The 23198-nt window shown below is 34.2% G+C and overlaps 1 protein-coding gene across 1 annotated transcript in view; it reads right to left on the reverse strand.

Annotated features, from left to right (window-relative positions):
* Positions 1 to 23198, reverse strand: part of Man1a1 (mannosidase alpha class 1A member 1) — a 175142-nt gene that overhangs the window by 107498 nt on the left and 44446 nt on the right. Inside the window, exons 3-5 of the mRNA XM_046466986.2 lie at positions 21356 to 21452; positions 16585 to 16700; positions 7924 to 8004 (exon numbers count right to left, since the gene is read on the reverse strand). Of these exons, the coding sequence (XP_046322942.1) occupies positions 7924 to 8004; positions 16585 to 16700; positions 21356 to 21452 (294 nt within the window). The remainder of the gene's footprint in view (positions 1 to 7923; positions 8005 to 16584; positions 16701 to 21355; positions 21453 to 23198) is intronic.

Consider the following 23198-nt stretch of genomic DNA (forward strand, 5'->3'; position numbering starts at 1 on the left):
CCTTAGTGTCTGGTCAATATAACAAGGTGCTGCTGAAGAGCGATGGTCAGCCCTTACTACAGACACTGCAGAGGCTTTATGGGACAATTTATGTCTGTTTGTCAACTGCTGTTTGTCAGTTTTGCTGTTTGAAATTTGGAAGGCCAGGAGAGAAGTTTGTAGAATAGAGGATATTTCTTGGAGAATCAGAACTTTGTAAACAAATGAGGATGAATATTTGTATTCCAAACAACTATTTTCCACCACGACTACCTTGGTGCTACAGTATGAAAGTCTCTTTCCAGGGGGACTGACTGATTCTAGTTTCTCTCTTTGCACTGATTCTTCTTGTATATATCCTTGATGATCAGGAAGGCACAGTTTAATCCAAGTCAAGGGGCCAATATGGCAGTCATGAATGCCCTTCACCACATTCTTTATCCAGGATATGAGCTTAATAACCATATTCCCATATCCACCCTTTAAATTACAGTGGCCATGTGACTTGGTCTGACCAATGAAGTGTGAATGGAAGCAACATGTGTTTTTCAGATACATGTCAGTGGTTTTTCAGGTTCTCTTCTGCCACCTCTCCTTCTCCTATGGCAACTGGAAATGACACCTGGCAGCTGCCCCATAGTCTGGGCTATGAAGGGAGGGTGGAGAAAGGCAAAATCACAGAAGACCACACTGTCATTCCACTGAGATGCACTAGGGTACATTCTCCCTGATCTGAATTTGTAGTTTGCTACTGTGTGCAACGAACTGTGCTAAGGTAAAAGGGATAAAAATAGTTCATTAAGTCATGAGTGAATTTTCTGACTTTCCCTTACTTTCAGGTGTTAAGCACTAGCTTGACAATTAAGTCAAAGGTCAGGCCATTTATACATCAGTATGAGTAAGTTTTAGGGCTAGAATTATTAAGAAATTGTAGAAATGCTTCATGGATCACAGAGATAAAATTATTATAGCTAATTAAACCTCTATGCTTTTGAAAACAATTATAAATACAAGATAGAGGTTTATAGAGAGGGAGACACATATAACAAACCTGAGTTAAGGCGTAGGTATGATTTCTGTCATTCACTCTAGGGCAACAAAAGGTAGTAATTTCACTTGAATAAAATGCATGTTATTTCAGAATCAATTCTATATACTGCTATATCCCTTTTAAAGTAAAATTAAATTTACCAATCATAATGGAATATTCAATGTGTGCCAGTTGTAACTCATGAACCATGAAAATTTAATTATAATATAAGCAAAATTACTGTTCTCTATATATTTCACTAAACTAAACCTTTTTAAGTGAAAATATTAGCTATTTCTCTTTTTTAATAAAAATTTCAGCATGAATACCAATAGAAAATGAATATTTAAAGTATACATGAGGATCAATCTAAATCTCTAAGTAATCATAAAGCTAATCACAGTACAAAATAACAAGGAAATATTCAATAATACCATTTGATAAATATGATTAAAACTATGCCTTTTCAAGAAATCAGCATAAATGTGCCATTAAATGGTTTAGAAAGTCTTAGCTTAATAGTTTCCTCAAATTAAAGAAAACATGTTGTAGAATCCTTTTCACATTTACTCTTTATAATTTCCTCCTAGGTTGTAATTTCAGAAAATGCCCTAACAATGTCAATTCTATTTAAAAAGTCCACAATAGATGATCTCCCATATTCAATAATGATTTCATTTAGATAGAGTCTCTAGCTCACTGGTTTTCAAAGTTCTATCTATTCCAAAGAACCAGCACGCATAGAACAGATAAAAAGGAAGGTGTCTGCTGGAGTTGGGGGCCAGAAGTGGAGACTGGGGTGAGTCTCAGGGACTTTTGGGGCGTTAGAGATCTTATCACCTTATTAAGTTCTTTTCCTCACACCCTCTACCCCAAGCCTTATTTATGTTATCAAACATAGATTTTACTTTAAAAGTTACTAGAAACATTTTCTGTTGGAATTTTAACAGGTAAAGGTCACAGAAAACCTAATGAGCATTCAACTAACAATAATTTACTAAAGGTTTTCTACCACCAGACACACAGTGCTAATCAAGGGGATATAAGAAGGGGAAACTCAATTGACATTTTTGTACAAATTTACTGGGGAAAGAGAAGTGAGAAGGTAACATGATTCACAGACCATGCACAGTGGGCTTTAATAGGAGTATATGCAGAGAAAGGAAGTCTTTGAATCTTCCCATAGGGGATGACTTTATGCAGATCAGCCAGGGAAGATCTCATAAATGAGGTCACCTCTAGGGTTGGGACTAGAAGGAGCAAGACAAAAGCCATTCTAGGTAGATGGGATGTGGATATAAGAAGCACAGAAATGTGTTTGGTTAATTTGCCAAGGTGGAGAAAGAGAAAAACAAAAATATAGAGAAAGGTGTGTGAAGAAAGTAATGGACAAAACTGGAAAGGGAAGGGGTACTGAGACAAAATTATAAAGGCTGTATGCAACAAGTCAAAAAGCCTTCACTTTTACATCTACAGGTATCAGAATAGGTTTGCAAGAAGACTGTGTGGTATAACACCTTTTTATCAGTGCCAAAGAACTGAGAAGAGGGAAGATGGTGGAAGAGTGAAGGTCAGCTCAAATGGATGACTTGAAGTCAGTTCTCTGCCTGCCTACTATCCTGCCACACCAAAAACAAATACTCCAATCAGGACATAAACTTTTTTTTTTTTTTTTAAACAGGTCTGTTCAAGTTTTACAGTTTGATTTAGGAGTTACATTTCCTTATTAAAATAGAAGCTCCATAAGGCCAGGGATTAGGGACTATTTTATTCTCAGGTACATCTCAAGGACAAGAGCAGTGTCTAATACAGTTGGCACTCGACTGATATCTCCAAATTGAGATTGTGTCTTTGGGTACATGTCTCCTTGCTTTATCTGAAAAAACTGCCCAGCGTGACCTAGCTTTGATAGTCTTTGTTTTATCAAAAATTTAGTAAATGCACAGGTAGTATTTTATGTAGGTTATTTTGTGTTATCAAATTTTTTGTGTTCATAAAAATAGCAAAACCAAATTGCCCCTAATTCTGTCCCCTTCTTTGCTCTGGTCGCTAGGAAACCTGAAGACACATCTCTGTCCAAAGCTGCAATGATTAACAAGCTGGCAGAATACATTGCTATGTGCTAATCTCATCTGCAACTTTAATATGCCCTGAATTTATTCACTGCTTTTCCACAGTTCTGTTTGCATCATGCTTATTTTCTGTAAGTCGTTTTAGTTTTTGATTTGCAGAATAAGGCAGGAGACAGATGGGCAGTTTGGGAGATGGCTCTCTTTCTGGTAGATCTTGGCAGATACTGAGTCTGAAAGGTAACCACATTGATACACCCCCCCTAATTTTCTAGGGGACCTCTAAATAGTTTTGTGACTATTCATCACTAAGAAAAAAACTTTCAAAAACTAATTTCTAATCCTCACTTCAGATGTCTGAATCTTGTTATGAAACACAAATGGATCTTTCAAACACTAAATTCAGTCTTCTCTCCTCTCCTCAACCTCAGTCTCCTCCATGCTTCTCCCTTAACAGTCTTAAAAGTTGGTGGTACCAATTACTTCTCTTATTCTAAGTCCCCTCAACAACCTTTTGTATTGGTCTCTGGCACAGCAGACAACTTTGGGGGAATCTGTGAGAAAAATCATGTTGCTGCCACCAAAATGAAAGGTTATCTTGTCAGAGTGAAGTGATGTAACTTAGAGTAAGAGTCTACTGTCGGTGCTTCCTCAGTCTTGGATCTGGTGTCCTCTACTATTTTTTTTTTTTCATCAAAAGAAAGTTCTTCAACCAATTTGACTGTTGGTTTATATGTTTTTCTGGTTCATAGACTTCAAACATACTAGCAGAATATTTCCTTTGAAGATTTAATACTCCAGTAGTTCATTTGTGTTCCCTTAATTCAAAGAATAAAGGAGGCTTTTAAATCAAGGAAAGTTTTTTGTTGTTGGTTTTTTTTAAGGAATTTTATTAAATTATTAGTTTCCATATGGCTTGTCTATTTCCTCTGCCTTTCTTATCATTCACCATAGTGAACCTGCAGTCTCATGGAGCTCCAAAACATCTACTTTCCTCACTCTTCTAACAGGGCCTTAGTTTGCATTCACAAATTGTCTATACTTCCTTGTACTCATTCTTCATGGGATACTGCACTCAAACCCTGTGGAAGATGCCTAGCATACCCTTTCCTTCATTCCCTAATCCCCAAGGGGCTGTGTGTAACTGTAACATTGCCAATGCCTTCTTCTTGGGGAACTTTGTATCTTGAACAAAGTGAGACAAGAATAAAAAATAGTCTATATTTACTAATTCTACAATGTCCTAGGGATGTAGTTAAACTACAGAGATCTTTCAGGGTAACCAGAGATGTTTTGTTTCAGATTGTTTTTCAGCATTCTCTTTGATTCTGTGGTATCGCCTTGTCCCATTAAAATCACTCTCTGCTCAATACAGCTGTTGGTTTCTGTATATTGCACAATATTTGTATGTTCTCTTTTCTACATGTAGCATCTTCTTTTGCAGTGCCTTAAATCGACTCATTTCTATTTTGCACTTGCAAATTTTCAATACCATTTTTGTGTTGGTTACTCCTATTTTACATTGTTGTTTTCCAAAAATTGTTCTGGGAGACAATAGTTCCAACTCAGTGCTAGTAGATGTTACATTTAAAAAAAGCTCAGTGGGGTTATAGTTAATTAAATGTAGAAAATAGGGGCTGTGGTTTTAACTCAGTGGTAGAGCGCTTGCCTAGCATGTGTGAGGCACTGGGTTCAATCCTCAACATCACATAAAAATAAATAAAAAATGTAGAAAATAACAAAGATAAATAAAATTAAATGTGTCTTTTTCTGTGCATTGTGAATTTCCAAGAGAGAAAATGGGATGTAGCTTTTTCCACACTTATTTTTAGTGTACATTGAGATACACAGACTTATCCTGCCATATCAAAAGAAACTAGTGAGTATAACATATTTGGGTGACAATATTCTAGATGCTTCTATATTTACTGTCTTCTGTGAGGATTTTCATTCCCCTTCAGCTTATTATAGAGCAATGCAATGTTATCCTTTATTCTTAACAGTGATCATTCCTATTTAGTATTCATCGTATCTCCATTCTATCTGTTTGTAATTCTTGTGGTTGCTTGGGTTTCTTTTATAGTTGGGAGAAGTTTTGAAGCTTGACATTATGGTACTACAAAATATTTTAACTGAGCAAGGACATTTTATACTTATGAATACATGCCTATCATCCCAGTTTATTGCAGGCATTTCATGTCTCTTCTCTTCTCTTGGTAGGTTAGAGTTCTGGTGGCATTCTTGAATATAGCTCAGTGTTTCTAACTAACGTTCCTGCAGCATGTAACATAAATGAGTGGTGTGGCCTCTCTTGCTTTTGCAATATAATTTAAGATTTTTGGACTGTATCAGGGTGGGCCTATGTACTTCTGATGGTGATTTATAAGATGTTCTTAAAATGTTCCTAAACCTCAGTAATGACATCAGGATGTTAAATTATGGTAGTATAGTAAGTCTTCTATGAAGTAATTTACAAAAATGAATTTTTCTTAACTACCTGAAATCCTATGATCTAACAAAGATATGTGGAAGAGAACTTTATGAACTATTGAAACTAACTTATTAATAATTTGGCCACGGTGGTATTCTTTCTGTTAAATGACTGCTCATGTTTTCATTTTGGTATGGGGACAAATAGCTCATGCACAGACCTGGGGTAAAACAATGTTTCCTGACCACATTACTGATAGCCAATTCTCCTGAATGCACTGAAGAAATAAAAGGCCATTGTCAGTGACAAGGTGATTAGGCAGAAAATGCAGGAAATGATGCTAAATCAATTTACTGCTAATGAATTCTCATCTAGTAACCCAATGTGAGAGAATAAACTGATTATAGCTGCATTTTTTAAAATATAGAAAATATGAAATATGAAAATAACCCAAATGTCTAATATTTAGGGAACCATCAAGCAAAAATATGCCAAAAAGATGAATCCTTATGAACAAAATTTGAAATGTATTATACAGAAACAGAGAAACATCTAAGAAAGGAAACACCTTAAGCAACTTTTTCTCATAAAATTAAAATATAGAAAAATGTATAGTAAACAAGATTTACACAGTGAAAAAGATAATGCAAATATACTAAAAAGAGTCATTTTCAATAGAGGTGCCTTATTGCTTTGTTTATTAAAGCTAGCTAAATGTAAAATTTAAAAAACACTCTTATAAGGTCTTAAGGAAATGATTCTATCTATAACCAAAGTATATTATCTATAGCATTATATTCAGATAAATACATAAATATGTATCATTAGGTACATATACAAATAGAAACTCTTATATGTATGCAAACTTAAAACATTTTTATAAATAAAAAAGTATCATAAATAATATTATGCATATTTAGAAGAAATACATGTTTGTTTCTTTTTCTATTCTCCATTATCCAAATTGAGCTCAGACACAGAAGGATAGTCTTTTATTTCCTCCAAATTGCCTCACCTACATGTAAATTATGGAGAAAGTTAAAAGCAAGGTTATCCTAGTATGCCATGTTAAAAAACTGAGAACATCCAGCATTGGATGCTCAGAGACACACACTGTAAAAGCAGAAATTTGTTAATTAGAGTAGCATTATTTAATTTTAAGCAAGACTTTTAAAAAAATATAGATTCCTTGGCTTAATACTTAGGAATGTGTAACTGAACTGGACAAATGAAGTTGTTGAGGACTGGAAAAACTGGGAAAAAAGGAAAAAGCTTACGACACCAGAGGCTCTCATCACTCTGGCTGAGAAGGTGACATAGTTCATAATAAAGTACAGAATTTAACACTTAGGCTGGAAGATACTGGGGAATATAGAAGCCATCTATACGCTTTGAAAGATATATGGTGGAATAAAATCTAAAGAGAGAGAGAGAAAATATAAAAGTGTGAGGACTGTTTTGTTATGATTAGGAAAGTACCTGAGAGACAGGAACAAAGTCAAGCAGCTTTTCTCATTAAACTTTTATTGCTCTGCCTAAATCTGTTTGAGGCTTAGAAATACATGAAATACTACACTGGGTAAGACCTACCCTTCCTCCAGCCAGAATGCTGAGGTTAATGCAAATCTGATTGATGTGTAATTGAAGTAAGTGACTGCTTTTTCCTTGATGTCATCTTTTAACACTGTCAATATTAAAGGTGAGGTCTATTCTGACATCTTAGTGGACACTTAACGTTATTAATAAAGTTGTTCAAACCCTTTCACGAAAATAGCACCAGTATCCTTTATGAGCATGCTACAAAAATCCTTTCTTTATCAATAGAAGGGAGCCAAATTAAAAGTTCCTCCTTTGCTTCAAGTATCAGATAATTAATTAATCATCATTGACCCAGGAAGAGCATCAATGCATGCTGCACAGGCACACTGGCCTGCAGAACTCTTCAGTGGGAAGCTGCTGAGAATCTTTCCCTTTCAATTTCATAAATACTATAATTTTTATATCTTATTTGCCATGCTTTCTTCATTTTAAAAAGTTTTAATCAAGCTAACATTAAAATAATTTTCAAAGAAAAAAATTCAGATGCAAGGCTACTCTACCCTAAACTCTCTAATTTGTCTATAGGCATATATAATTTGTAGTTATAATCACACCATACATAACAGAATAGATGGAGCCAGGCTTTTTTAAAGGCATTACTTAACATTCCCTGACAATATGTTCTGCCAAACTTTCTCAGCTTGCTCATTTAATTAGCACCTATTATGAGAAATTCAATGCAAGCTATGAGCCCATGAAAATATGAAAATTTAATGGACTCCTCCTAAATATATACCACAAAAGGCAAATCTAACAAATAAGCGTGACTTGAAGATACTTTATAATTCACATGTATACACTGTTTTTCATCTTACCTCTTCTCCAGACAAATAGTAGGCTGACAGGAGTCCACCAACAAAGCGTATGTTTACTTCAAAAACAGAAATCTCAGCATTCTGTGGAAACAGAATGAAGGAGGTTCAGATGCAATGACAGCACACAATTCAGAAGACTATCATGATAGCTACATATTGTTTAAAGTGTATTCAATACTTCTATGCTTGTCCAGAGAAATTTGTATATTATGAGAAAAGTCCTCCCTTTCAGTGGTGTCAAAATATACTTAATTAGATAAGAATAATTTCACTCAAAATAAAAATTATAAAAATATTGTTTCTTTTTCCTTATAGTCAACAAAATATATAATATTTGGCATTCTCTTTTGTGCAAAGGCACTAGGACCAGAGCACGCTTTTTCTATTCTGTGTCCTGCTTTATTTTATCTATTTGCTTGCTTCTACTTCCTGAAAGGTCAATCATACTATACTGTGGTTGGGAGTTCAACATTAGTCTAGCATATTTTCACACTGTTGCAGTGTGAACCAATAAATACAATCAATAAGAGTGTAAATTATAGTTTATAGATTAGGAAAAAATATATATTAGATAAGACTCTTAAAAAGCAAGAACTATCATAGACAGGCCTAAGACTCCATTTTGCTGCCTTCTATAAAACTGTTACAAGAGCTGTTTCTGAGAAACTGAAATAAAAGCTGTTTTCTTATAAAAAAAAAATTGTCTTTCTGTACTTTATACCCCACAAATTGTACCCTACTCAGGATGCAGCGATAGTTATGGTGAGCTACATCCTGGGTTTGAATGCCCTTGTGGGTCTACATGACTTTGAAGTAGATTCTTGTCCTGCCGACCCTTGCCCAAATTCAGGATACGACTGTGTAGCACCTGCTTGAATTCAAGACGGTGGTCAACTGAACTGCAAAGCTAATGCTTTTTTTTTTTTTTTTTTTTTTTTAGCTTCTGGTTTATCCCTTGCTTGCTGACTGGAAAATTCCAGTCCTGCCAAGAGTCTACAGGTTCCACTTATTAATGTTTTAATTTTTATGATTGGCTTGCTTACATGATGATAAATAAGTCACTGAATTGTGGATTTTGTGCTTATATTCTCCGTGTTTGGACCAGGAAGCTGTTGTTCTCCTACAGAGCTTGATCTCTATGGTGGGTGACAGTCCCTGGCCAGGTAAATAAAGCTCTCTTTTGATTTGAAATTTGGACTTCGAGTGCTTTCTGGAGCAGCTCTCCATAACAACATTATGTTAAAGTAGCACAGATGGAATGCAAAGGGGATCTAAAATCATGGAGAATTGGGTTCTAGCACTGGTTTCCAATTTTCTACCTGCAACTTGGGACAGTCACACCCATTGGAGATGATATTTCATCTCTACATGAAGGAAATGATAATAATGTATGCTGTATCTTGCTAAAACGGTTCTTATTTATACCAATAATAGCTTTCTTTTTATTATTATTTATAATTTCCCAAATCTGTGCTAATCTCTTTACATGATCCTGTCTTTAAATCTTCACAATGATCTTATGAATTAATTGTTGTTCTTATACCCAATTCAGAGCTGGAGAAACTGAGTCTTATAGTAGTTAATGTGACTTTTTGAAGATCAGACAACTAATAAGTGGTAGAATCAGGATTTGAACTTGTGTGCTCTGATTCCCAGTTCAGGGCTTTGCTATTCTGATTTTTTATAATATCTCACATGCCTGAAATAAGTACAGCATCTAGTTAGTAATTATTGTCAGTACTTTTATTATTTTATAATATTTGACTATTAAATGAATCTGTTTTGTATTATGTTACTTTCCTACAATATATACAAGGTACACTTCAAGCTTTCATGAGCTACTTCTTTTCATATTCACTGGGCCTACTCAGTAATTGTCACATTTGCCTAACATCAAACCATTCACTGATAATCATGAGGGCTAGCAGCAACCTATAACATATGGAGTAATTATCTGGCTGATGAACTTCATCAAAATCATTTGAGATATTATCTCCTTTCCCGTTAAGCAACTACTATGTGCCAGGCTTTGTCCTAGGTACTAGGACATAGCAATGAAGTCTGGTAAAGTCCTAGAACTCCTTGAGTCTATATTTTAGTGTTAGAAAATGTTTGCAGAAAATAAAGGAGATACAGATTCACTTCATTCCCACACACACTCTCTAAATAGATAAAACGATCTAAGAAGTAAAGCTAAGTAATTGCTTAATGTTAAAAAAATTTTTTTCTGCAAAAGAAAGATTATGAAAACAAATTAAGAGAGGGAATTAGTAGGCCAAACTTAGGTAAAAGCATCATAAAATAAGACCACTGCTGAATTTGTTTAAATGTATTTCATAATTTGCATCATATATCTAATATATTTTGGTTAAATATACTCTATATAGGTGCAATCTATCTTTGAACTGTATCACTCTGAATGAGGATTTTATAAATATTGGGGAAAATGTTAGTAGTCTACAAAATTACTGATAATGGAAAGGAAAGATAATCTATTAATTTAGTTTGGTTCACACAACTTTATTCCTTGTCTAAGAGTAATATGTCTAATGATAAAATCTAACAACTTAACCCTCAAATATATTCCTCTCAATTTGTTCTTGTGTTTTTCCATTTTTAAACCTGAGAACAGTCCCCCACATTTCTGTTTATTGAAGCCTGTTAACATGATTTTATGTTCTTATTCTGACTATGGATTCATTACATATGCATTCTTTCTTCCTCCCACAAAAATTTTGGATCATCAGGACTTTTATATAGACATCTGATAAAAATTATTGCAGGTAGAGGACTGAGCCATGTCAAATACCACCAGAAATATATCTTCAGCTTGACATCAATCACCTATTGGATGCAGTTATTCAATCTGCTATTGATCTAGCTCTGTATGCATTCTAGAACCTAAATCTATTTATCTTCCTCTACCTCTAAGGTATTGAAAGATAACCCTGTAAGGTGCTATGCTGAAGGTCAGTTGCTGTGACTTTAAAATTTCATAGATCTAATATTCTAGTGAGTCTAAGAAGCAAATCTGGCTTGTTAGTAAATCCATGTCCCAGATGATTGCTATGTCCTTCTCTTTAAAAATCTTGTTCAGGAATGTTACTACATCACTATCAGTATTCTCAAAAGAGTCACCATCTTCCTCTGAAAACCAGAATTACTTTTGAATTACCACCATATAAATTCTTCCTCCCTCCTTTCTTTCAAAGTTAAATTATTTGAGCTCCTTTAACATTCTAGGTTATATTTTGTTTTACACCAGAAGACTGAAATTTAGACTTAGGTTACTCCATACAGATTCTTAGATAAAAACAATGAAGAAGACAAAAATTCTCCTACTATAATGAACTGGTTAGCAGACTAGAAAAATACTGGCCTAGAGTCAGAAAGATCTGGAACTAAAGACTGATGTGAGAGCTATTGAGTGTGAGAACCTAGGTTAACTCAATTCTTCTGAGTCTTCATTTTATCATTTATCAAAAGGGACAATGCATTCCTTACAAGTTATTATAAGCCCATGAGTATTAAGCACTGTGCAAAATCCCTGGAAAAAAATAAGGTCCTCAACAGACAACTGGTGCCATTACCTCTGCATATTAGTTCAGCCTAAAACCCCAAGGCCTATCTTCCACAGGGGTATTGAACAATCAAAATACCTATCTTCTGTGACCTTCACAAGAATGCTATTTCCCAATGGCTGAGAAGCCTTCTTTTGACATACAGAATCCTGACTAATTTCCATTTGGGCTTGAGATACTTTATATGATACCTGGATTTTAAAAAATTTCTACAATATAGGGATCTTAGGCCATTTTTCAAACTTCTGATTTCAATATCTATTAAAATAATCATACTAAACTTAAAAGAATACAGTCCTCCTATTAATATTCATGCAGTATCTTTAAAATGTTCTGAAAGTTTTCTATTCACTTATCCTAATGACAGAAGAGGGGATTGGGTAGGAGAGGGCATACATAGATGAAGTAGCCTCTACAAATAGAGTTTTGTCTGATCTACCCTAACAATTAATGTGAATTTCATGGTCAGTTTCATCTGGGCTACTTTTAAAATAAAAACAAACTTTCCCCCTAAATCTCTAAGATTGCATTCCAGGAGTGTACTCTATATATTTTGTGGCTCTTAGCATATAGCCTATGTTAGTGTCAATTTAAGAAGTATATCTAGTCTTTTATTTAAATTGCAAGAACTTATTAATTAGTATCATACCTGATGAACAAGCACAGCTTGGAAATTTTTGGCTAAAGATGTATTCATAAAATAATTCTGGATTAGAGAAACTGCTTTTTTATTTTGATTTTTTTTCCCAGCAATGGTACCTAACCAGATCCATTTATAAGCTTAATAAAATATGTAGTATTACTAAATTTATATCAAAAATCAACTGGTGAGTAATGTAAATCATGGAAAAAATTATTAGTGCCTAAGCCTTTTGGGTTCCTTACCCTGGTAATTTTCCTTTTAAGTTACTCCATTTTCTTTACATTTCTCTCCTCTGATTTACTATACACATATGTAAAATTATAATATAAAATGATAAATATTGTAAAAATTGGAAAAAAGATGGTTTTTAAATTATTTTTATAAATCTTATTATTAAAAAATTTAATAATTTATGTCCCTTTCCCCCAATCCTCAACAGTATACTTGCTCCTGCTAGGAAAGGCTTCCTTCAAATCAATGTCATGAGTTCAAGTGTGCGAAGAATCCAACCCTATCTGAGCAGTAGGAACATGAATCCTTCAAAATCTGTTTCAGAATGAGTGCCTGGAAGTCCAGCCTCCTCCATTAGGAAAGGCAGCATTTTAAACAACTCAGAGAAGCTCTAATCAGATTGAAACTTAGAAACAACTTGCTCATCAAAATTATTCACAAAATGATATATTTCAAGAACTTTTTAGTTATGACAGCTTGAATTTTAGGGTGAACTCAAAATATAGTAGGGGTATAAGTGTTGTGTGTGTGTGTGTGTGTGTTTAAGGGTAGTTCCCTGATCTCCCCAGGCTATTATCATATCTGAGAAATAAGCAAGATTTAATAACAGTTGCTCTACTACATACCAATGCAATAATTATATTTAATAACAACTCCTGTACTAAAACCCAATGTACTAACTATGTTTAATAACCACGCCACTACTAACAGGTATGATAACTGAGTTTTACCTTACTAAGAAATATGCTGGAAACTTTAGACTTTTCGGTCATTGATTAAAGACAGGTAGCTGCCTATAGGCCTTGCCTGTTTAGAATTAAAATACATCTTTAGTTATATAATTAGTACTTCAAAATGTGTGTGGTATACTTTGAGGATTAAGAGTAAGCATAAAACATTTGTAACAGATTAAATTGCAATATTTTATATTCTTAGTATATCCTAGCAGCTTTAGTTTCATATTTAATTAACATGATAAATCCCCAGGTTGTTAACAAAATGTAAGTTTTCTGGGCCACAATGAGAGGCAAATCACCACCTTGTTTATGTAATAGGTTGGTTTGGCCATGCAGGTCCAGAAAGGGTCTCACATAACAGGCTGATCTATTGCTAAATACAGTCAGAGAACAGCTCCTTGTATAGCCAAAGCCCAAATCATCACTCCTGGCAGGTATTTCTTAAGATAAGATAGAAAATACTGAATAACTCCATTCAACAGGATAATTAACTTATGTATCTGCCCACTGGGATGCAATGTGTGCTTCTCCAAAACAGATCATTTTCAGGAGCATTATTAGGGCAAACATCCCTTCTTTTGGCATGGAACTCTGGATCAAAGTCAAGTAGTCAGTCAGGCATATGAGACGACGTTCCAGAACTACTTCCTGAAGTCAACTTACATCCTTCCAGCAGGGACCCTACAGCTTGTTTGCCTTATTTCCTTGAAATGAAAAGAACAAACAGCCTGGATCCTTAAATTAAAAAATAAAGTCACCTTAGCCACCAGTACCTCTCTTTTCCAAAACATATGGCATTCATTAAAATCAAAGGCACAATCCAGGTGCTTGCCAAAGTTCTGTTATAGTTGTGTTGCTACTGTCTTGAGCAAACTAATCATCTATCCTTTGTCTTTCTCAGACAAAGCCCTGCCTCTTACACCAAGATATCATTTTACCTCAATATAGAAAGATGCATTTCAAGGATAGTTTTAATATAGGTTTTGCATTTACAGAGGGTTTATATAAGAAATTGTTATCTGAAGAAAAGTTCTACATATTCTATAAAATTTTCTAATGAAAGGCAGTTTTCAGTACTTCTCATGTAAGGATCTAGGTGACAAGTGTTTTTCAGTGTTTTTATTTATTTGTTTATTTCAGTGCCAGTAAGGAAGAGGGAACTCACAATTAAATTTAGAAATGCTCATGTTAAAAACCCTTGATTGTTTGTCCATCTGTTGATGAGCTTCCTGTTAGAGAAACCACCACAAATCTGTTCTGGAAGTAGGTTAGCTAAAAACAGGTAGGTTAACTTCTCTGAATTCCAGATCATTTCTAACCATATAAACATATGACACAATGCAGCTATCTCTGCACCCTGTCAGTATGCCTTCCAGCTGAATCTAGCATACTTGGTTGAGAAGTAGGACAGGGGGACTAACTTCTCATCCATTTCACAAGCCTTTACTGAATGCTTATTAAATGACACACTCTAATGAGCACTGGAATATTAAGATTACATTCCTAACCTCAGAGGACTCAAATTCTCTGGCTGCCTATATATTTCTCAATTCTTTGTATTTCCTCTCTAGTAAAAACAAAACAAAACAAAACAAAAAAACAGGGTCATTGAATTAGGCAGATCATATTGCAACTGCAGCTCTTACTTGCTATATAATTTTGGGTAGATTAATTAACCATATTTTCATCTACAAGTAGGAAAAATACCACTTACCCTGTAGGGTTGTCACAAAGATTAAGATCAACCTATGAAAAAAACAATCAGCTAGCATAATATCTGGAATTTATCAGGCACTCATTCAATTGTTGATACCTTAGACAACTCAGCCTTTGCTGGGGTACTCTATTTTTCCTGCTAGACTAGAAGCTCCATAAGAGTAAGTAAGTGATCCTTAGAGGGTACTACTTGGTAAATAATTAGTACATATGTGAATGAATAATGAATAAACAAAAATCTGTCTTAGACTCTTTGTTCAAGGAGTACTTTGAATTAAATCAGAAAACTTATCTACAGTGTCTCTTCTTAGGGTTTTATGCGATACCTATTACCTTTACAGAGTCTTGAACTGAACATAAAGGTTCATTTGTAAAGCCTTTGCTTCTACTTCCAAAACTATATTATCCCAGTGATTTATTTTAAGCCAGTTATTAAAGCCATTTGAACTCTGTGCTACCAAGTATGCAAATGAATCAACTTGCTATGCCTTAATGAAAAGAAAATGAGTTTTAGTTAATGATAGTGTAAGCCAATGAAAAGCATTTACTTTATGCTTTTAAGTGATATAAATTGAATATTTTGCATATAAACAAATTTATCCCTGACTGCAAAATTTGTTTATATTTAGGAGCACTGTAGGATAAAACTCTCAACAGCAGTATTTCTGCTTCAGTTTCATTTTCATTCTTCCCTTATAATACTTCTGGATCCATTAATTGTGTATAATAACCTTGCACTGTCAATTAAAATGTTATCAGGAAAAATTGTTAATTTAAATATAAGCAATAATGTTTTTAAGCGGGAATGATATACTATGTTATCCATAAAAAAACTACATTATTTTGGGACTACAGTGTTATAATTTTCAGGCAGACCAATCCAAGAATCAGGAAAGGACCTGGATGCGATTCATAGATCTACTGTTTAAGTCTACTTTCCTGTTTTCCATCATTGGGTTTTGAAGGAATCTAGTTATTTTTGAGGAGAGAGAGGAGAGACATGGGGGGTGGGCAGTTGGGAGACAGAGAGAGAGAGAGAGAGAGAGAGAGAGAGAGAGAGAGAGAGAGAGAGAGAGAGAGAGGGAGGAAGAGAGAGAGAGAGACAGAGAGAGATAGGTAGATAGATATCTCATATGTAACTGGAGATAAGCCTGTAGGATTTTGAAGGTAGGTAGCTTAATTTATTTAAAATAACAAAGAGTGCCACAAAACAGAGATGTGGTAGGAAAACCCTCTTTCTCTGCCCAATTTCAACATACAGAACATTTCTTCTTCCTGTTTATGGAAATTTACAACAGATATCACAGAATGCTTACCAGATGGACAAAAGGTTTACTAGGATTTCTGCAGAGTAATCTGAGATTAAAAACAGTACCAATATTGAAGTCATAAGTAAAAAATGGCAAAAAAAAGAAAGAAAATAAATGAATGAATGAATGCTAGGGCCAATGCTTCCTTTTCTTAGAATAAATTATTTGTCAACATCAATTATGAAATAAAACAATGACTAATACTTGGCACATGTAGGTTTCAACAAATATTAATTTTTCTTACCCTTCATTTACCAAAAAACAAAGACATGTGTATGTAAGAGAGAGTAAGAACATAGTATGCTAGCAATATATTTGCTATGCAAAGTTGCATTATTTGTTTCTGCTAGGATACATTAAAATAGGACATTCTGTCCCAATACAAAATGTATCCACATTAACTAAGCTTCAAGGACTCAATTAACAACTTTTATTTAACTTACCACATTAAAGTCTAAATTTTTTTCAATCCATGATTTTGCTTCTTGAAATTCATTTTTCATTCCCATTATAAAAAGTGTATCCAGTGCATCTACTATAGTTGCTCCTTTGATGTTACCTGGAAATACCAGAAAAAATATTCACTAAAATACTTCTCTCTCTCTCTCTCTCTCTCTCTCTCTCTCTCTCTCTCTCTCTCTCTCACACACACACACACACACACACACACGTAATACTTAGGAAAGAGGGTGATTTTCAATCTATTAATAAGCAGTAATACTCAATACAATCTAAAATTCTCCCAGCAAAAGAAAATATAAAAAAGTATTAAAACCAAACCAAAAACTACAGGAAGATAGACAAATCTTTAATGTTTCTTTTGATTTGTAGAAAATAAATCTCTTAGAAATTTAATTTGTGATTGCTTTCTCTAGGAAAAGAATAAGTATAAAACAAAGGGCAACACACAAATTAACTTTAATGTAATTACACCAAAGTGCACCAACATAAACTGTCTAAATACAACTACAACATCTAAAATTGTTTAATGATAGCTCAAAGAAATCATTACATTAATCCCCTTATCTGTAGTGGATATGTTCCAATAACCCAGTGGATGCTTGAAATATCAGATAGTACCAAACTCTAAATATACTGTTATTTGCTAACCATACACAAATTAAATTGCTATTCCAGCTCTGCTAAATGCTTATACACTGTGGCCATGCCTTTTATAGTTTGAGATATAACAGCAAAACACTGGCAGGAATTTCTGTTTCCTCTTTTACAATTTCATAGATAGACAATTCATTCTTAGATCTTAGCAACCTGAGCATGATTTTCTCCCTCCCTTTCCTTAGAAAGTTTAGAAATGTCATATCTTCCCTTATAAAAGAAGCACTTTACAGCTTCTCTTTGGCATATCTGAATTGCCAGTGTCACTGCTCTTATACTTTGAGGCTCTAAATAAGTGAAATGAGTTATTTGAACACTCTTATGGTAATACCAAGGAGAGATGAGCCAAGATGTTTACTGATTAACAGGTGTGTAACACATTTGGTGTGAACACTGGATGACTACATATAGGCAGTGCAGAGCAATAGGGCTCAATACTCCATGATACTACTAAGAATAGCACACAATTTAAAACTTAAAAATTATTTATGTTTGAAACTTGCCAATTAACACTTTTAGACTTCAGCTGACTGCAGGTAAGTAAAACTTAAAACACAAAATCATGGGCAAAGAGAGGGGACTACTGTACTCTAAAATGAAATCCCACCCTCTCTAGGAAAACCTAACTGATCCCAATTCCCTTTTCCCACCTAGCCAGTCCATAATGTTTTATTTTCTCCAAATTCCCACAGTAGGAGACCTTATGTTTCTATGGCGCTCATCATTTTCTGGTCTGTATGCATCTCTTTTCATCCTAAATTTCATTAGAACTGAGAGACCATGTTTTGTTCATTTCTACATTCTTCATGGTACCCTGCATGATTGTGATGATGATGACCAATGAATGGCTGTTGAAAGACTAGGTACTCTACTCAGATAGTGTTGTGGCCAATCCTAATTCAAATGGGTCCACGTTAAAAGTTATTTCATTTGGCATACTCTCTTAAAATACCATGTTGAGAAATTACCATTAGAAAACCACAAGCAACAGAATATGAAAATATTTAATTTTCAAAAATATATAAAGTAAGCATAAGTCTTACCTAATGAAAAGGAGAAAAAGACCTGAAGACACTTTCATTTCATGATAGATTTTATTGTAATTCAATGTTCTCTAAAAGACAACTTTTTTTAAAAAAAATTTGAAATAGAACTATGGATTCAGGGAAACAATAAAGGGAATATTTTAAAGCAGAACTTTAGACAGCAGCTTCATATTTTCACTGATATCTAATTTTCAGTGATTAAGAGTTTTAAGTAAACATTTTTATTCTTATATTTTAGTTTTATCCTGAGTACAGCTGGTCAAGTGTTTGCACTTGCCTATCTCTGTTTGAGGTTCAATTCCACTTGATTTTTTTTTTTTAATCTCTGAAATCTTAACATAGTTTGAGTTTCTTATTTAAAGTGGAACTGGGGATGATGGATACTTGAGATAATTTCTTATGTTCACTAATGTTTAAGTTGCAGAAGTAACGAGTTTTCTCCCCCCTCAGAAACAAATGTGAGGCTCAACCTAACTGGAAAGAAACAACCATGAGAAAGAAACAGCCTGGAACACTAATAATTGGGAAAACTTACATTCATGAAGACTAATGCCTTCTTTGAAAACACAAGACTGCTTTTAAAGCCTAAACTCAGAACAAACTATCTCAAACTAAAAGCCATTCCTATGAAGCCTGGTGGTAAGGGACTAGAAATTTCCTGGCTTCTACCTCATTCGCTGAAGAATATAAAGCACAACATATTATTTACAGATAAGAACTGAATAGTAAATGAGCTCAAGGAGTCATTTAAAAGGTCCTTTATCTGTAAAAATAAAAACCTTATTCTTTGTAACAAGTCCTGCTACATTGGTATTACTATACCAAGAAAATTTTTATGTAGCCTATTTAATTCAAAGATGGAGTGAGAAATATCACTTGACTATTAATATTAATATTTCATTTTCTTATGCTAATATCTGAAGACTTTTTTAAATGAACAAGTTCTTATCTGGATTATGGAAAGTGTTTTTACCAAAAAAAAAAAAATGCAATAAAAATTATTTTAAAAATAAAGGCAGAAGAAACTTAGTATGTTGGGGTTTTTGAGTTGTTTTGTTTTTGTTTTGGTCCTGGGGATTGAATCCAGGGGCCCTTAGCAACTTGAGCATGATCTCCAACCCTTTTTTTAAATATATTTTTTAGAGATAGAGTCTTGCTAAGTTGCTTATGGCCTCATTCAGTTGCCTCAACATTCCCAAATTAAAGAGGAGTGTCACCGTGCCCAGATACTTAGTATGTTTTTAAAGTTCTGGCATAAATTTTAAAGCCATCAATATAACAAAGAAACAAATAATCTATTTGATAAACATGGAAAATTACATACAAGTTATTTCTTAAAAGATACAAACTAATTTCATGAAGATAGAAGTAAAAATCTAATCAGATTTTTTAAAAAGTCACAGTAAACATTAAAAAAATAAAGACCTCTGATTCAGTATGAAGTTTCAGGGTTGCTCTCTTCAATTTGTACCTCTCACCACCCATGTTAATGGTGTCTTAAAACACTATTTTAGAAATCTCTGAAACAATTTCAAATATGCTGTTGCTAGGTTGAAGCTCACTTCATTTCTAAATTGTGTCACTATGAGAAACCAAGCAATCTCTCCTTTCGTCTACTCTTTCCAGTTCTCCCTATCTTTTCTTTTAGTACCTGGGATTGAACTCAGGGGCACTTAATCACTGAGCCACATCCCCAGCCATTTTTTGTATGTTATTTAGAGACAAGGTCTCATTGAGTTGCTAAACGCCTAAGTTGTTGAGGCTGGCTTTGAACTTGTGATCCTCCTGCCTTAGCCTCCCAAACCACTGGGATTACAGGCATACACACACCACGCCTGGCTTCTCTACATATTTTGCAATCGCCTGCAACACCCTTCTCCCTTCTGGAAATCCTACTGTTTGCTCAGAACTTTGTATGAACATCTACTGAACTATCTAAGACTTTGAGAATTTACTACTTATATACATGTGTTTTGCACTAGACCATGAACTCTTTAAAGACATATTATTTTCATTAACACCAGTGCCAGAAGTAGAGCCAAATGTGAAATGTCCTAAGTAAATGGAAAAGCAAAGTATAATGATTAGGAACATGAATTCTGATGCCACCAACACTGGAATTCAAGTCCCAGTTCAACCAGTTAGTAGGCCGCAATCTCTGGGAAAGCTATTCCCTGAGCCTCATTTTTCTCATCAGTAAAATGTGTATAATAATGAGGTTAAATGAGATGTGGCATGAATGGCACTTGGTACAGAGTAAGTGATCAGTAAATGTTAGTTGAAACTGTTAGTTGATATACGAATTGGTACTAATTAACACATTATGTTGAAGTATGGAAAGCTGTATTTTCTACTGGTGAATTCAGCACTGTCAGAATAAGACTCTATTCCCTTTCATCTTAACATTTCTAGACAAAACCTGGGGGACTGGAAGGATAGCAAGTGCAGCAGGCAAGACACTGAGTGGGAGCCATCAAACCCTTCTGTTTCTTGGCTTCCTTACTTCTACCATAGAAACATCATTAATACTCACAGGACCAATCACGGAGTGTGCTGTGAGGACCAAATGCAATACAGATAAAAGCCCAAATACATGGCCCAGTGTTTTCTCATGATCTTTTGCATGGTACAAACAGCAAGAACCTACAGCCAAGGTTGAGATACAGTAAAGAACACCATGGTTGGTTGCCTTGGCCAGTTTACCTATCTGGAAGGAAGCAGTTAATACAGCAGACCAAATGCTCTCCTGTGGGATACACCTTTTGATCTACAAATACTAATGCTACACCTCACATCCATTAGCTAAGACTCTCTGGAAGTGTGCTCCAGGTGTGTCAGTATTTTTAAGTTATGCAAGTCACTCTGATGTGCAGACACTGTCCTATTTTTAAATGATACACTATGCACAATCCTTGAAGAAAACTCCATTGGGTGTGCAGGTTTCCCAGCAGCATGGAAGGCCTGGAGGATCACCACATCACACAAATTTCTCCAAGACCATAAACTCCCACAACTGGAGAGAACATATGTCACTAACGTACATTCTACTCACCAAACAAACTGCTTGAATGGCCTTCTTTTGATATAGGTTTCAGTTCATTTAATCCCCATGCATAACGCTTATAATTATTCCAAGCATGTTTCATCATCTGAGAAAAGAAATAAAAATGAGATTATAATTTGAACAAAAATTTTGTTACAAATTCGATGACATATTCTCCCTCACCCCCTAGAGAAACAGACAAAGGTTTATTTAGGAAAGCAGAGACATATTTAAGGGAGAATGTAGGTTATCTCAAGAGTGAGAAGTTTATGGGGTAAAGCAAGGAATATAGGTTCAAGGGAGAATGCAGGCCATTTCTAGAGGGAGAGACAACCCACATACTTTAGATTTAAAGGTTAAAACATTAAAATCACTTTTTAGTAAAAAAAAAAAAGAGATGATGATTAATTAAAAAGGTGATGATAGTAAAAATAAATAAGAACACATATGTATATCACACACACAGATTACCCCTTTAAGTTTACAAATGGAAACTCTTCTTTTATGAGTCCACTTAATCCTATTTAATGGTATTTTTTAAAAACACCATTTTAAAAACTCACTTCCCAGCAACAGATAGTTTGCTTATCCTAAAAGGATGAATCATTCCTATATTGATCTATTTCATTCTCATAAAAGATAAGATCCGTAAAGCCTCTATATTTAAAATTGTATTTTTGCACAAGGTTCTTTCTACTTTGTTTACCTCATGGTATGTAGACAAATATTCAAAGTTATCACTTTAACACTCTAATTTCTTTACCAATACTATATGGAGAAGTATTCTGAAATATCTACAGGAAATAAAAAATTAAAATAGCCAGATTTAGAAAAACTTCCATTTATTTTAATATAATCAATCTTTAACTAGATATGTATGTGTCTATACATATGTAACTTAAGATTAATTCTATATATTCTCAATTGAAAATCCATGTACCAGCCATGTTTTTAACAGTCAAATCTCTCTCTCATGAACTAGTTGTGTAAACTTTTTTTCAATGACTCAAAGACTATATCTAGTTATTTTTGTCATAGTTTTCTTAAAAAGGGTTAGGAACTCCTCAACTTCCTAGAACTTATTCATCTTTTTTTTTTTTAGCAACAGTAATTAAAAAACATCATAGAAAGTTACAGATACTGTTCAAGGGCTGTGCATCACTAACACTCTAAGTTAATACAATTTTATTTATAACAGTCCTCACATAACTCTGAAAACAATAACAAGCATCTTTCTTTGAATGTTTTGAATATTCCTCTCTCACCACTATTACTACTATTAAAAGCTACCAACAATCTGTACCATCTGCTAGTACTCTGCTAAATGCTTACATTTGGTATGGTTCTCAATTTTTTCTACAACCCTACAAAATATGGTTTTATTACTATCATTTGGTAGGTGAGGAAACTGAGGCATGGAATTTAACAAGAAAACAAAACTTTACTCAAAGTCACGACCATTCTGCACAGCCAAGAAGCCAGGGTTCATCCCCTTGTTGGCCTTACTGCAAAGCCTTAGGCATTACCCAACCACTCATATTGAGTCAGAAATGTGATGGCCTTTAATGAATCAAATTGTTGCTGATCCAACAATCCATATAATGTGCTTTCAAATTTTTCTTCTTATAAAGTAATTTTATTGAAAAGTATGATAGATTTGAGGGTCAGCTAACTTGCTTTATAATCTCTACAATGTCACAGATTAGTCACATACCAATGGATGAGTCATTATTTTTGTGAAACTCTCTTTCCTTATTTAAAAAATTGGGTTATAAGTCCTCACAGGTACAAGTAAGGATTCCATGAATACGGCCTGTGTTTTTGCACCCAGCATGCTGCTTTGATAGATGGT

This window comes from Marmota monax, unplaced genomic scaffold (assembly GCF_021218885.2).
Source record: "Marmota monax isolate L192 unplaced genomic scaffold, Marmota_monax_Labrador192_F-V1.1 WCK01_AAM20220418_F8-fsc00140, whole genome shotgun sequence".
Lineage (NCBI taxonomy): Eukaryota > Metazoa > Chordata > Mammalia > Rodentia > Sciuridae > Marmota > Marmota monax.